The 16,058-nt window shown below is 38.3% G+C and overlaps 2 protein-coding genes across 2 annotated transcripts in view; one reads left to right on the top strand and one right to left on the bottom strand.

Annotated features, from left to right (window-relative positions):
* The window catches only part of LOC127636909 (protocadherin Fat 3-like), a 70,019-nt gene extending 64,461 nt beyond the window's left edge, over positions 1-5,558 (bottom strand). Inside the window, 1 exon segment of the mRNA XM_052117703.1 lies at positions 2,282-5,558. Within this exon segment, the coding sequence (XP_051973663.1) occupies positions 2,282-5,558 (3,277 nt within the window).
* A 1,340-nt stretch (positions 5,559-6,898) lies between these two features.
* Positions 6,899-14,690, top strand: LOC127636732 (cysteine and histidine-rich domain-containing protein 1-like). Its single transcript, XM_052117427.1, is given in 12 exon segments — positions 6,899-7,071; positions 7,523-7,572; positions 7,686-7,742; positions 11,637-11,794; positions 12,006-12,109; positions 12,490-12,548; positions 12,645-12,715; positions 13,252-13,357; positions 13,711-13,795; positions 13,798-13,829; positions 14,045-14,107; positions 14,200-14,690. Coding segments are annotated over 12 exon segments (1,032 nt in total). The 5' UTR covers positions 6,899-7,007; the 3' UTR covers positions 14,383-14,690.
* Positions 14,691-16,058: the final 1,368 nt, after the last annotated feature.

Genomic DNA, 16,058 nt, shown 5'->3' with positions numbered 1-16,058 from the left:
TATATATATATGTGTGTGTATATATATATATATATATATGTGTGTGTATATATATGTATATATATATATATATATATGTGTGTGTGTATATATATATGTATATATATATGTGTGTGTATATATATATGTATATATATATATATGTGTGTGTGTATATATATATGTATATATATATATATATATATATATATATATATATATATATATACATACACACACACATACACATACACATACACATACACACACACACACACATATATAAAACCACAGTTAGTTCCGGTCCACGAATCTGATTGGACAAGAGACGTTCCATGAGCACTGATGGTGTGACAGCCTCAACACTCGGACACTTCACGGTGTGTATCTCTCCACTTGTGTTCGTGCTGTTCTAAACTAAAGTGTAAGCGTAGTGCATGTGTTAGGAGTTACTTTCTTTATTTTTGAAATTACACAGTTAGACAGCAGGTGGTGGCAAAATATCATTTTTGTGTGTAATATGAGCCAGTTGGTGACATAAAGTGAATCCTTTAGTCATTGTTTATTTATGTAAACAATGACTATTGTTCGATATCGATATTACACATTGCACTTTTTTATATTTAAAAGTTGACGGAAGAAAAGAAGAAAAAATTTATTCCAAACAGTCAAAATATACTCTACAAAACTGCACAGGGGGTAAAGAGATTGCCAAAGCAATGGGATCTGTTGGCTCTTTTACCAAAATATTCAAATATTTTACTGTTTATCAATTGAAAATGAATGTTAAAAGATCATCTGTTTGTTCTATAGCATAGTGACAGCAGTCCAGTATTTATTGGAATATTTTTACATTAAAATGAAATATTTTTTATATTTCTTTAGATTCAGATACCGAAGTATGGGGCATAGAAGCCCTTGTGACTGTGGAATGATGCTGAATGTGGGTTCAGGGGTGTCCCGAGAGAAAATTTTGAAAAAGGTTTTTTTTTTAATTTAAAAAAACATTTGTATATTTTCATTAAAGTGAGAGACTAGTCTACCAACTAGTAATTTTAGTCTTTCCTTATCCATTCTAGACATCTAATTAATTTTCACAAAATTAGAACAGAAATCAATTTGTTTATTATTAAAGGCTCATAACATGCCGATTAATAAATATACATTTAGAAGGGAAAAACGTTTTGGTCTAAAAGGTGCTTTGAAACCACGCTAAATTATGAGGCGCTTCATGTCTACACACATGCAGGGAAAAGAGACAATGTTTGGTGCTAGAGAACAATATTCAAGATTACAGCGCAGAAAGATCAGAGCTGTTGTCCACATCACTGTTGTTCTGTCTCGCTCTTCACAAGAGACAATGACAGGCCGCAACCGTTGTCATGAAGTCTTGTGGTGCGGACGGAATCAATCCGGTGTCCGACATAGCCTAATCGTTAGTAAGGCAGCTAGCATTAGCAAGTTCATCCAGTCTGACCCTACGTTACAACTGGTGCTTTGGGAGCGAATCTGAGAGTGTTTTCAATTCATTCCTATGAAAGCCGAGCATCATGCTCCCAAGGTGGATCGTAGGATTGACAGCAGTGTGGAGCAAGCTCTCACCTAGAGCTGTGAGCGCCTTTAAGCTGATTTCGTCCACCTCAGTGGAAACGCAGCCTGAGAAAGCCGAACTGCTTGTGTTTTAGCGACACGCAGTATATATAGAAAATTCCTCAAAAGCTTATCGTAGATTTTCTTTACCGTGATATATATTGATATCGTTTTATCGCCCAGCCCTACGCTCGTTGAGTTTCCACATTGGATACATACTCTTTAAAATGGTGGAGGTCATCACTGTTTCTATAGTGAATGACATTTGCGCACCGGCTATCCCGAAATAGAGAGGAATACCCTGCTTGGACGTTTGCAAAGATTTCAAACAAACTTCTTTCACGTTGTCATTATGGGGTATTGTTTGTAGAATTTTGAGGAAAATAATGAATTTAATCAATTTTATAATAAGGCTGTAACATAACAAAATGTGGAAAAAGTGAAGTGCTCTGAATACTTTACGGATGCACTGTAAATATAATGATTTTAAAAATGTCATGTGGTGTAACCATCAAGTAAAAGATGTTACAAAATTTTCTTGGACTTGAATACATGATAGTGTATCAAATAATCAGGGTGAAAAGTTTTTTATTTTTACAAATATCATTAATTTTTGAGTCAAGAATATCAAGAAGTGTTCTCAGGGTTATTTTAAAATTAGCATCTAGTCATTAACCCACAAACAAAAGGTTCAAATACACTTTGATATTACCTGTTTCTTCATCAACAGAGAAACTTCTGAGGCCACTTTTAGCTTTAATGGAGTATCTGATGACTCCATCTCGGCCCTTGTCATCATCCATAGCAGTCACTTGGAGAACACTTGTTCCATGACGAGCGTTTTCCTTCACTGTGCCCCTCACTGCGAATTCGGTGAAGTAGGGCTCGTTGAGGTTTTCATTAACATCGATGACTTCCACTTCTAGATAAGACTCGGAGCGAAGATTGACTGGAAAACCCAAATCCTCTGCTACCACTGAAAGATTATAGAATTGTTGCTTCTCATAGTCCAGGTCCTTGGCCACCTTAATGGCTCCATTTTCAGCATGGATCTTGAATGTTCCATTGAAGTCATTGGGGAGGGAGTATCTCACCCATCCACTAGATCCAATATCAGGGTCTTGTGTTTGCATCCAAGCTATAACGGTCCCTACAGGAAGGTCTTCCAACAAACGGCTACTGTAGCTCCTTGGAATAAACATAGGGGCACAGTCATTTACATCCTCTATGTAGACTCTTAGTGTGGTCTCTGAAAACATCAGATTCCCTTGTTCTGCCTTGTCACTAGCCTGAATTTTGAGGGTGATATCCGAGATGGACTCCCTGTCCAATTGACTCGACACATAAACAGAGCCAGTCTCACTGTTAATGGTAAACAGAGGGGTTTTCGTTAACAAGGTATATGAGATTTCTCCGTTCAGTCCGAGATCATCATCTGAGGCTGTGACCTGAATCACTTCAGTGCCAATGGCGGCGTTCTCTGGTACAACAGCATTATAGCTCTCTCGAGAGAATGTTGGGCTGTTATCATTCACATCTTCAATGTTAACCGTCAAAAATCTCCAGCTAGATCTCTGTGGAAGGCCCAAGTCGTACACCGTTATGTTGAGGAGGTACCGGTCGGATGTTTCACGGTCCAAAGGCTGATAGATGTAAATTAGGCCACTTTCCAAGTTAATATTGAAATGGTTGTCACTGTTCCCATCTGATATGGCATGCAGGACGTGACCGTTGAAGCCCGCGTCGGCATCATTTGTGTTCACTTGAAGCACACTGGCTCCCACGGGCATATCTTCACGGACTATAATATCTGAGGGAAAGGATTCAAACTGTGGTGTCTGTCTATTGAGAGAGAACAGATCTGTGTAGCCTTCCTCCACTTTGAATTTTCTAACAGCAGAGGCTTTTTTGAGAAGTTTCTCTGTTAACTTCTGCGCAACATTTGTGTCTTGGCAATTGAAGCTCCTTGGTGGTGTTCTACCTCTGTCCAATGATATATTTACAAAAGTGGGTTCAGAGAGCAGATCGCCATCTGATGCAGCTATCTTTAAGCAAAATGTATCCTTTACACTCATCCGAGTAAGGGGTCTTCTTACTGACAACATCCCCGAGTCAGGGTTGAGATTAAAGAAATCTTGTTCATTTCCAGACAGAATTTTATATTTAACCAACCCAAGCTCATCTATATCAATGGCAGACATGGTAATGATTGTCTTTCCTACAGGAAAATCTTGTCCTATTGTACCTTTACATGAAACACGCTCAAAAAGGGGTTGGTTGTCATTAATGTTCAACACTTGCACCGTGACATTGACTTCACTTTCTCGTCTGTAAGGTGAGCCCCAGTCAGAAGCTCGGACTGCAAACGTGTATATCTCCAAAGATGATTCAAAATCCAGTTCCTTGGATGTTCTCAGCTCTCCTGTATTTTGATCGATAAGGAAGGGAAGGGGCTGAAGGCTGGCTATGCTGTACGTTACACACCCATTCTCACCTTTATCATCATCCACAGCCATTACTGTAAGAATTACAGTACCAACAGCCATGCTCTCATTGACAAACACTTCATAAGATGTACTGGTAAATATCGGGGTGTTGTCATTGGCATCCTCAAGAGTGATTTGTACTTTTGCCATCATGCCACTCACTGCCTCAAACACCTCTAGTTCGAAGAGCTCCTGGCTTTTCGAGGTAAACGGTTGCACTGTTGAGATGACACCAGACAATGGATTAATGAGAAAATAAATTGAGTCTGAAGACAGACTTAGGCTGTAGCTGACAGTCAGCGGCCTTGGAGAGATCCTAACAGTCTCTATAATGGTCCCTGGTGGTGCAATCTCATTTAACGTGGCTTTGTAAAGTTCCTTTTCAAAACTCACCTGCACAGACTGTGGTTTTTTCACCAAGAGCTGAATGGTCTGAGAGTTGGAGAGCCTTGGTGGCGTTCCTCTGTCTCTGGCTTGAAAAGTCAGATTGCAGCCATATGGAAATTTATCCCAGTTGACTGGTTCAGACATCTTCAGCTTGTACTCATTTCCAAGCGGTGCTCTCTCAAGGACAAACTGCTCCTGTTGATCACCTGCGATTATTTCAACCCACTCGATTTCTCCATTAGATCCCTCATCCAAATCTTCAACAGTAACGACAGCGTAAACTGGCTCTTTGTCTGTTAATGAAGGGAAAAGCGCAACTGCCATCAGTGTTGGTGCATACCCATTGATACGCACAACAGTAATTACTAGCTTGGCTGTGCTGCTTATGCCATTATTTCCATAAACCTTCATGCCACGATCAACTGCAAAAACCTCAAGGTCAAATCTACTGGTCTTGTCTGCATTGGGCCTGCCTGTGAGAGATATCACCCCACTGGTTGGATGGACAGCGAACTCCTCCACATCTTCTTTAAAGAAATAGTAAAACTCGCCATTGGAGCCAATGTCTGCATCAGTGGCCGTCACCTGAGCAACACTCGCCCCCAATGGAGTACTCTCTGGAACATTAATGCTATAGGAAGTTGGAGAGAATAATGGTCGGAGGTCATTCATGTCCATGACTAGCACAATGACTCTCACAGAATCCTCCATCCCGCCTCTGCCAGTAGCCCTGACAGTAAATGAATAATTATCCTGAACTTCTCGATTCAGCATGGCAGCACTACCACCATTGGTTCGTATGCGGAGAAAGCAAAAGTCTCCCAAAACAAATTCCTCAGCCTGAAACAGCCCCTCAGCATCTCCAGATTCAATGGAATACTTAATGTCACAGGAACCCATCGTAGGTAGCACAATACCCATTTTAACCTCACTCCTAATGTACGTCCTGGCTGCAGAGTTCTCATAAATGGTGGCATTGTACACAGAACTGGTAAATTGAAAGGAGGACCCTGGCTCCTGCTGTTGCCCACAACAGGGTAGAAAGTGGAGGAGCAATAAGGAGAAACTGGTGAGATGGATCCTCATCCTGCCCCCAGGGCAGCCGTTTATAGCCATGTCATCATCCAGTCACCCTGCAAATGAGAGATATATGCAGTAAACCATTTCAATGCACACATTCATCTCACAAAGACATTAGGCTATCTGTCAAATAAATGTGATGGCAGTTATTTAGTTACTAGCCCTCTCTTGATGCCAGTTCATATTTAGTCAAATTTCCTGCTGTTATACAACACTTTCAAGACTTTTTTTATTGTTACTTGCTGTAACAGTTGAAGTTTATGTCTAAAATAGGTCTTTGCTGATGAACCTGCATTTGAGCTCTTTGTGCTGTTATCATTCTTGCAGTGTGATTGCCATTTAACTGGCTTGTCAATGCTTTGTGAAAGGGTATTACTGAGCACAGGGCCAGTCAGGTATTTGCTTATTTATTTATTAAGTTTAATCTAAAATGATCTATTTTAGACATAAACTTAAACTGTTACAGCAAGTAACAATAAAATAGTCTTGAAAGTGATGTGCAACAGCAGAAAATTCGACTAAATGTGAATTGGCACTAAGTCTACAGTTCTTAAAGCTTTCTGACATTACATATCTAACGTTTAGCTGTATTTTGAGAGTAAATAACTTTTCATTGATAAATGTGTCTGTTCACGAGTCTCCGTTAATCATGCGCTTGTAATCGAATTAAACTTTAAATTGTGCCATTAGATTGAGTGTTCGTTCTCTGCTAGTGTGTCAAAAATATATGAATTAGCTCTTACCTCTGGCTGAGAGAGAAGAAAATTTCTGCGCTGCAGATATCCAAGAACCCTCTCTCTGAAACTACACGCTTCACTTGTTAGCCATACAGAACTACGCTGCCACTCAGTGACTGTAATCAGTGCCGCGCGCACCGCCTACAGCGCGCTCACGAGGGAGCATTATCCCGTGAATGCGCAAACGCAAACTGGGGTTTGGTTGCTTGCTTATGCCCCACAATAACAATATGGTCTAATACATAAACATGATCTTACATAAACCTTAGATAAAAGTAAACTACATGTGAAATAGTTAGGCTAAAAGAGCGCAAATAATACTGATGTTATTTTTAATGTCGTTTAAACACGTGATTATTGTAATTTTAATATCAAAATAATACATTCATGTTAAGAAACTGTTTTATAAAATTTTCTGGAATAAAACGGAGACTTTCTTTCTTCACGTGATGGTTTGCTGATGTATTGAGCAAGCTTCATCTTCATTCTCATTAATTTCCATATGTAAGTTATTGGGCTCTGTGTTCCTATCGTTCCAACTATTTCCGAGGAATTTTCGAGATCCGTCGAAATGACACGAGCAGAGCCGAAACTGCGAACGGCAACTTACGGAAATTCACGAAACATGCCGGAAGGGGCCTCACGACGGGAAACAGGCAGCAGCGAGTGAGCTAGTCAAGACTTTGGATCATTCCCGCACTACTTGGCCACGGTTTAAAAATATCCCTTTGCACTTTTGTCGAACATCATGTCTGTGCTTTGCTACAACAAGGGATGTGGACAACGTTTTGATCCGGAGAAGAATTTAGATGGTAAGGCTTTAGTAACAAACGTGAACCGGGTTGCTATGGAAGATAGCAAGGTGAATGAGACAAGAAAGACAATTGTATTTAATACCGTATATTTTGTTTACATTTGGTAATAAACATGTTATATGTATTACATTTGACACCCTTTCATAATACCCGTGTATTAATTGTATTTAAATGTTATCTAATATGTTTGAATGATGCTTCTTGAATAGCACAGGTTTATATTTAGCTTTTTATGTTTTCAGGTAAATTAACATTATTTTGGTTTTAATTGGTTTATCAACACGCAATTTCTGTATAAACTTCTCAAAGTTGGTGGCATAGCTGACTTTATTCCAATATTATGAATGCCTTTTTAAATCATAGTGCGCATTAGACTTGATCTACACAAACACGTGACCATAGAGATGTAATATTACATTTGACTTTATCAGTCTCTTCTTCAACACAGATGCATGCACATACCATCCTGGAGTGCCAGTGTTTCATGATGCATTGAAGGTATGGAGATGTGAGAAGATCAGTTGAATTTTTAATGGGAAATATAACCCTGCAATTGTTACTTGTTGCCATTACTCAGTGGTTAACCTTTAGTGTCCTGCATTGCGTCCCAGGGTTGGTCTTGCTGCAAGAGGCGAACAACTGACTTTTCAGATTTCCTCAGTATTGCTGTAAGTGCTACATCGCATCGGTAATGAGACAGAATAAATGTTTGTATCAGGTAGGGCTGGGCGATATGGCTTAAAAAAAAAATCTCAGATTTTTTCACACCAAACCCGATTTTCGATTTTAATCGATTTTTTTATTTCTATTTAAAAACAAACTACAATCGACAAAGAAATTGCTCAAAACAAATATACTCTTTATTTTGTTCTGATTTTCCCTTATGCAGTTTAATCTTAATGTCCCCTTGGGGCATAAGTGTAACAGGAAACAAGCCTCAAAACATGCTTGTAAACGAGATGGCAGGCCCTGCCATTGTAAACAGTGAAAATGTAGCTAGCTTATCAGTTTTCTAATAACTTCAAACTTACAGTGACACAATGCACCTTCAAAATAACTTAAAATATAAATAAAAAATAAAATTTGTGTGTCCCTCTTTGATAAAACACTTTTGGTCAAATAAATGTAACAAAAATGACAAAATTAGATGTATTACAAAAATACATACTTTTAACAGTGGTATTCATAAAGTGCAAACACAACTTTCAACAGTTGTTCTGAATCCCTGAAATTGTAAACAAAATGAAACATCTGCATCCATTACTTTAGTTTCAACATTCTTCTTTTATGCATTTTTAGCCAGGAAGACAAGCCTGTCTACTACCTCTGGCTTGAGGCATGCCCGGTTACATGTAACAATTCCCCCTCCCACACTGAAAAGCCTCTCTGATGGGGCACTTGTAGCAGGGACAGACAAGTATTTTTTGGCCAGATTACTGAGCCTTGGGAAGTTTGGTTTGTGACGTTTCCACCACTGAAGTGGATCAGTGTCTGGGTCAACCAGTAGGTAGGTTGCCAGCTCTGTCTCTACTTTCACTTCCTCTGGTTGGTGAGAAGATGGCTCTGGCACATTCTTCTTGAAGAAAGCAGCTAAAGTCATTTTCTTATTGGGCGGAGGATGTGCTTCTCCTTGGCACACCTGCACAGCTGGACCAGGCTGCTGAGGCGTACTTTTTTCAGCAGGCAGAGACATCAGCTCAGTGACAGCTCTTTTTTTGATTTGTTCCACCTTGTCGGGGTCAATGTAGGTTGTACGGAACCTGGGGTCCATCAGTGAGGACATGTCCAAGAGTTCATTCTTCACAGGGTCGCTGTATTTGTCATCAAGATACTGCATTATGTTTCTTTTATTGTTTTAGTGAGTTCGGTGTCTTCCTCCTCTGGCTGTAGGAGATTGGTTTTGAACAAATGCAGTACCGGTTTAATGTAGGAGACACTGACATAAGCCTCCCAGACAGGGCGTCTGTAAATTCTTGGAGTGGCTTGATAGCTTTATTTACGGACTCTAAAACTTCAATATCTTGCCAAGTGGGGACAAGATGACGGCATTTCTTGTCGGACCCCAGGACACGGACTATGGCCTTCTCCTGTTCAAGAAATCTCTCCATCATCTTTTGACGTGAACCCCATCTGGTTGGGGACTCCGTTACCAGCTGATGACTGGGTAGACCAAGCTCAGCCTGTACTTCAACCATCTCTCTTCTTTTTTTCCAACTATAGGAAAAGGCAGCAACCGCCTTTTTACAAACCCCAATGGCACGATCGATTCGTGGGTCTTTCACACCATTCTCTTTACAATAAATAAATAAAGAAAAAACAAAGAAAACTATTTTTAGTGTCACTATTGGTCAGTGTCAAAACAAGTCTTTTTCACATTTCCACATGTTATTAATGCACACTAAGGGCGCACACATACACACACACGCACAATACACACACACACGCACAATACACACACACAATACACACACACACACAATTATGATTAATCATGCATGTTCATTTTGTGCAATATGTTTTGATTTCATTAAATTGCATTAATTACAACATGTAATAATTGGGCTGGCCTGTTCATGTGTAAAACAAAATCAACATCACTTGAATGCATAGCCATTAGACTCTTACCTATAGCGTTGTGCAGTTTATGTCCAAAGCACTGGAGGTTGGGCCACTCATTGTCTCTCAGAGCTTTTAATATGTTGGTGCCGCTGTCTGTTGTCATACAGATGAGTCGTTCTTCATCAAGGTTCCATGAAGTCAAAGCATCTTTTAGCCCCTGCGCAATTATTTCACCTGTATGGTCATCGGGAAAGTACGCTGTTTGAAGGCAGACGCTTCGCAGAGTCCAGTCGTCAATATAATGCACAGTCAAACTCATATAGGGCTGCATCGTTCGACTGGACCACAGGTCCGTTGTGGCGGAGTAAAACGACACACCCTCCAGCTCTCTTTTCACGAGTACTGTTGTACAGGCGAGGCAAGGTAACTTCGGCAAAATATTTGCGGCTTGGTAGCACATACCTGGGGTCGACATCTTTAAGCATGTTAATAAACCCCGGCTTTTCCACAGTGTATATGGGCACCATATCTCTTGCTATATATTTCGCCACTGAATCCGTGATTGTTTTCCACCGGGGCCCTTTCTTGTCATAGGGGATACAGTTCGAAAATCTTTCTAAGACCGTAGTTTGTTTTTTTGCGGGTGTGTCTGTGTTTGAACTGCGGTCTTGTTCGTTTCGTTGAGGAGCACACACCTCACACTCGGCTGCATGCCTCTGTTTAAGATGCTGGAATAAATTTGTTGTGCTGCTACCTTTGGTAGCAACAGCTTTTAAACACACTTTGCAATGTGGCGTTATTTGTTGTGCGTCTGACACCAAAAAAGCGAACCAATTCCAAACAACCGATGAAACCGAGCCTTTCTTTGGAACGAGCTCATCCTTGTTAACTGCCATGTTGTCTGTGTGGCTGTAACGAGAGCGGGGGGCGCGCTGAGCGAGCCCATTCTGAACTACGGAAGCGCGAAGGGGAGCGTCGGTGGTGGAAGTTAAAGAGAAAACCGATTTTCATTAAAAACAAATCGCCCGATTTTCTTTAAACGTCAAATTCGAGTTAATCGATAAAATCGATTTATCGCCCAGCCCTAGTATCAGGCTTCCCACAGTCATGGAAAACCTAGAAATATCAGTGAATTTTAAAAGGGTGATTTTCAGACTCGGAAACATCATGGAAATGTTGTTGAAAATGGAAAGTCAATTCTACAGCAAAAATGCGTTTGTTTAGTTATGCTCAACTTTAATGTATTTGAATGCAAATTGCCCTTCAGGAGTGCCATCTATTTAAAATTATTCTTTTTAAATGCTTACAGGGATAGTTCACCCTAAAATTGTCATCATTTACTGACTCTCATGCCATCCCAGATGTGTATGACTTGCTTTCTTCTGCTGAACACAAACAAAGATTTTTAGAAGTTTTTTCTGCTCTGTGGGTCCATACAATGCAAGTGAATGGTGACCAGACATTTGAAGCTCCTATTACATAAAGGCAGCATAAAAGTAATCCATACGACTCTAGTGGTTAAATCCATATCTTAAGAAGCAAAGTGATAGGTGTTGGTGAGAAACAGATCAATATTTATATAATTTTTTAACCCTAAATCTCCACTTTCACTTTCAGATGTGAAAGAGAAACTAAACAGTCACCACATGTGACTTTCAGATGAACATTTGGAGATTTAGAGTAAAAAAAGATTTAATATTTATCTGTTGTTCACCCACACCTATCATATTGCTTCTGAAGATATATATTTAACCACTGAAGTCTTATGGATTACTTTTAATTCTTTCTCTATGTGATTTTTGGAGCTTCAAATGTCTGGTCACCATTCACTTGCATTGTATGGACCTATAGAGCTGAAATCTTTGTGTTCACAGCAATGCATTGGTCAAAAGGTGTGGGAACCCTGTTTCATAGGTACCTTCATATGTTTGCTAATCTGATTTTAACTGCCTGGAGTTCAGGGGTCATAAATTGCCATCTTTATGGATGAAACTGTCTTTTAGGGTTGCACGAAAGGCCCTCATAATCAAGAGAAGCCCGTTGAGCCTGTTAAACCAGAGGTGAAGTCCTCTGTGGATAAGAGCGTGAATGATCTGAAACCAAAGTTTGATGAATGCATCACCCGAGCACCAAAACCTCTGGAATCCATCCAGCGACCAAGGTAAAAGCACATTTAAAGTGCACAGAGCCTTCCCCCTTTTTTATTTTCCGACTCATTAGTTCCGATTTTTAGAAGGTAAAGTAATGCAGCATTAAATCTAAAATCGAGAACAATGTGTTCTCATTAATATTCCACCAGCCAAATCCTTCATTGATGTCACAATCTCCTAAAGAGAAATTACTGACCATGGCCATTTTTATCGTCTATGTAGTCCAGATGAGCCATTCTCAACACTGCAACAGAAGATCTCTCCTTCGCTGAAACAAGCTTTAGAGAAGCTAAAATTAACTGAGGATAGTGCACAGGAGAAAAAAGGTAAGAATTCCCCCCATTACCCATGTTATATGTCTTTTTTTGTTATATGCCTGAAACAAATGCTTCCTGTATGTGGTCATGTCTTATGAAGCACACACTACTCCTTACTTTACTCATATGTACATTTATAAAGGAAAAATAAGTGTACATATGAGTAATTTATTAAACATAATAAAATTAAAAACAAATATTTATTTGCACAATATAGTTCACTCTTATTGTTTTCTCTCATAATTTTTTTATAATGAATTGTGTATTTTATTGTTATTTACTAATGTCTAATTTATGTCTGCTGCAGCAATGTCTAATTTTCCTCCTGGGAATGAATACAATCCTATCCATTAATTCTGATGCTTTTTATCCTCTTTCCTGTATTATAGAAGAGGACAGTGATGAAATTAAGATAGGGACATCCTGTAAGAATGGAGGCTGCAGTAAGGTATCGTTCTTCATGGTTCTGCCCACATCTCTGCTTATATACCACAGAACAATAAGTCCATCATAAAAAAAAATTATTCTCATCATTGTTTTTCAGACTTTCAATGGACCAGCCAGTGATGATGAGACGTGTTTGTATCATGCTGGTGTACCTATTTTCCATGAAGGGTAAATTAGCTACCAGTCAAGGCTTAATATTACCTGAAAAGTGTAGATGGAGAAATCTCTGATACATCACATTTGTGGACTCTATATATCTCGTACATAAAGGCAACATGAAAGTAATCCATTTGACTCCAGTGGTTAAATATCTTCTCTTCAGAAGCAATATGATAGGTGTGACTGAGAAACAGATCAATATTTAAGTTCTTTTTTTACTATAAATCTCCACTTTCACATTCTGAAAGTTAAAGTGGATTTAAATATTGATTTGTTTTTCACCCAAAGTGATTGGATCACTTCAAATACATGTATTAAACCTCTGGAGTCAAATGGATTACTTTAATGCTGCTTTATATACCGTCAAAGTTCTGGTCACCATTCACCTGCATTGTATGGACCTACAGAGCTGAGATATTCTAAAAGCTTTTTGTGTTGTGCATGAGAAAGTAAGTCAATTATATCTGGGATAGCATGAGGGTGAATAAATGATTAGAGAATTTTAAATTTTTAGGTAACATTAAGAACTATCTTTTCTCTAAAAGGATGAAATATTGGAGCTGCTGTAAGAGGAAAACCTCAGACTTCAACACGTTTCTATCTCAGGAGGGCTGTATCCGAGGAAAGCATCAGTGGAAGAAGAAAGATACGGTCAGTGTCTACCTTGAGATTTTTAAGGGTATACCGCTATATTACTGAAATATCTGCAATTTATTTCAGGCATTTTGTGCTTCCAAATTTTTTAGCCACCGCTGACATCAATGCTACTGTATACTATATTATGACATCATTCGGGAAAACTTTTTGGAAATTGTTTTGGTTATTTTTGTTACTCTTTTGGTGAAGTGAGGTAGAAATTACTCACTTCAGTAGAGCAGATGGGTTCTAGAATGCTCCTATCAACTTTCAGAATGAACAAATAAAATGTTCAAGGCCTGTTCATTAGTCCATTACATGCTAATAATGTTTTTAATCAAGTAATGATTTTCTATTTTTATGAACAGGGAAAGAAGGTTGTACCATGCAGGTTTGACTGGCACCAAACAGGAAGTCAGGTCACAATTTCCATTTATGCCAAACATTCTGTACCGAGCTGAGCTCAGTGGAGGGGAACAGCACTATGGTATGACACCAGGATTACTTCTGTTTTATTTTGTGCTGCTATTATGTATCATTAGTTATGTTCATGTATTTCTTTTAAATTAAAATATTACAGCATGATTCTGATTTTTAAATGGAAATATTCATAATTTGATCATTTAAAAAATGCCATGCCACCTATAAAGTTAACAATCTATGCTAACAAAACTAAAAGAAGCTTTTTTTTTTCTTGCACAGCTGAAAATTCACATTATATTTGAAGGGGAGAAAGAATTTGAACAGCTGATCAGTTTGTGGGGGGTGAGTATTGAAAAACTCTGCTTAGCATCTAACTAAAACACCTTCACCGTTTTCCATTTACCAATGCTACTCTTTTTTTTTCTTTAATAAAGGTAATTGATGCCAGTAAAAGTTTGGTGAACATGGTGGCCAACAAAATTGAGGTTGTGTTGAAGAAGGCAGAACCAGTGACATGGGCCCGACTGGATCTTCCTCCTGTCGCTCCTCCAAAGGAGAAAGAGAAGGAAAAAGATATTGACAGTGAGGATGAGGATGAGGATGAGTATAATGATTAAATTGAGACTCTGAGAGGACCATGTTGCATTATTGAGACATAGTTTCCATGCCTGAAAATGAATGGGAATTGTTGACTTTGCTTATAACAAAGATGAAGCATGAATGTTATGTAAATTCTTAAAATGATTCATGTTTGTCCAGATTTTACTGACAATTATGAAAAATGTAAATGATAGAATTACTGGGCATGTGTAGAGGTTTCTAAGAAAACTCTTTCTCACAAAGTACCAACAGTTGTTCTGTTAATAGGCTATTTTGACTCCGACCAAACTGCTTTCACTGTCCTAATAAATGAATCTTTTCACATTTCCCATGTTATTTGTCCTGTTTGTCATTGAAGCCACATTCCTATTAATACGTTTATTCAGAGCAACATTTCATAATGTGCTTTCACCTTCGTGCTTTTCCACAGACATGAAAGGTACAGAAGAGATATGATATGAAAGGTACAGAAGTCTAGAAAATATGCTAAGCAAATAAGTCAAAGTAAATACTAACAGTTGAAAGTAAAGGATGTGCATTATAACATTATACTGTTGAAGTGTTACACCTTGTGAAACGGCTCAGATTTGGCAATTAAAGTCAGAACCACATCGCTTTGCACAGGGGTTTTTATAATGCTAACAAAGTAGAACCGTTTGGAGATTTCTTGCAGTTTCTCATTTTCTCCAATTAAAACCTCAAACTGCTTAAATGTACAGGCTCATTCCAACTTGTATATTTAATTTCAGCCTTGGGCATGCCACACACTAAAAAATGATGGGTTAAAAATAACCCAACTTGGGTTGTTTTATAACCCAACCGCTGGGTCACTATTGCACCAGTCCAACAGTAGTTAATTTGACCCAGCAAGATGGGTTGGTTATTTTTAACCCAACAGATGAGTAAAATATTCTACCCAAATGCTGGGTCAAATTAAATACAATTCTGGGTTGATTCAACTACATATTTGTTATATAGTGTACCCAAATTCTGGGTCAAATTAAATACAATTCTGGGTTGATTCAACTACATATTTGTTATATAGTGTACCCAAATTCTGGGTCAAATTAAATACAATTCTGGGTTGATTCAACTACATATTTGTTATATAGTGTACCCAAATGCTGGGTCAAATTAAATACAATTCTGGGTTGATTCAACTACATATTTGTTATATAGTGTACCCAAATTCTGGGTCAAATTAAATACAATTCTGGGTTGATTCAACTACATATTTGTTATATAGTGTACCCAAATTCTGGGTCAAATTAAATACAATTCTGGGTTGATTCAACTACATATTTGTTATATAGTGTACCCAAATTCTGGGTCAAATTAAATACAATTCTGGGTTGATTCAACTACATATTTGTTATATAGTGTACCCAAATTCTGGGTCAAATTAAATACAATTCTGGGTTGATTCAACTACATATTTGTTATATAGTGTACCCAAATGCTGGGTCAAATTAACCCATATGCCAGATTAATTCTAGCACATTACAGTACAATTGAAGAAAATAAATGGCAATAGACTACCCATAGCTATAAAACTGATAAACTACAAACCTAGAACAGAATACATGCTAGATTTATGCATATATTATGCAATAAACACTTAAACCATACAAAAACAAAACAACAATGGAATCTTTGAAACAAAATATTTTATTACTTTAATATCAACAATATA

The sequence above is a fragment of the Xyrauchen texanus genome, chromosome 44 (assembly GCF_025860055.1).
Source record: "Xyrauchen texanus isolate HMW12.3.18 chromosome 44, RBS_HiC_50CHRs, whole genome shotgun sequence".
NCBI lineage: Eukaryota > Metazoa > Chordata > Actinopteri > Cypriniformes > Catostomidae > Xyrauchen > Xyrauchen texanus.
Note: the sequence above shows the minus strand (reverse complement) of the source record. Positions and strands in the feature narration are given on the sequence as shown.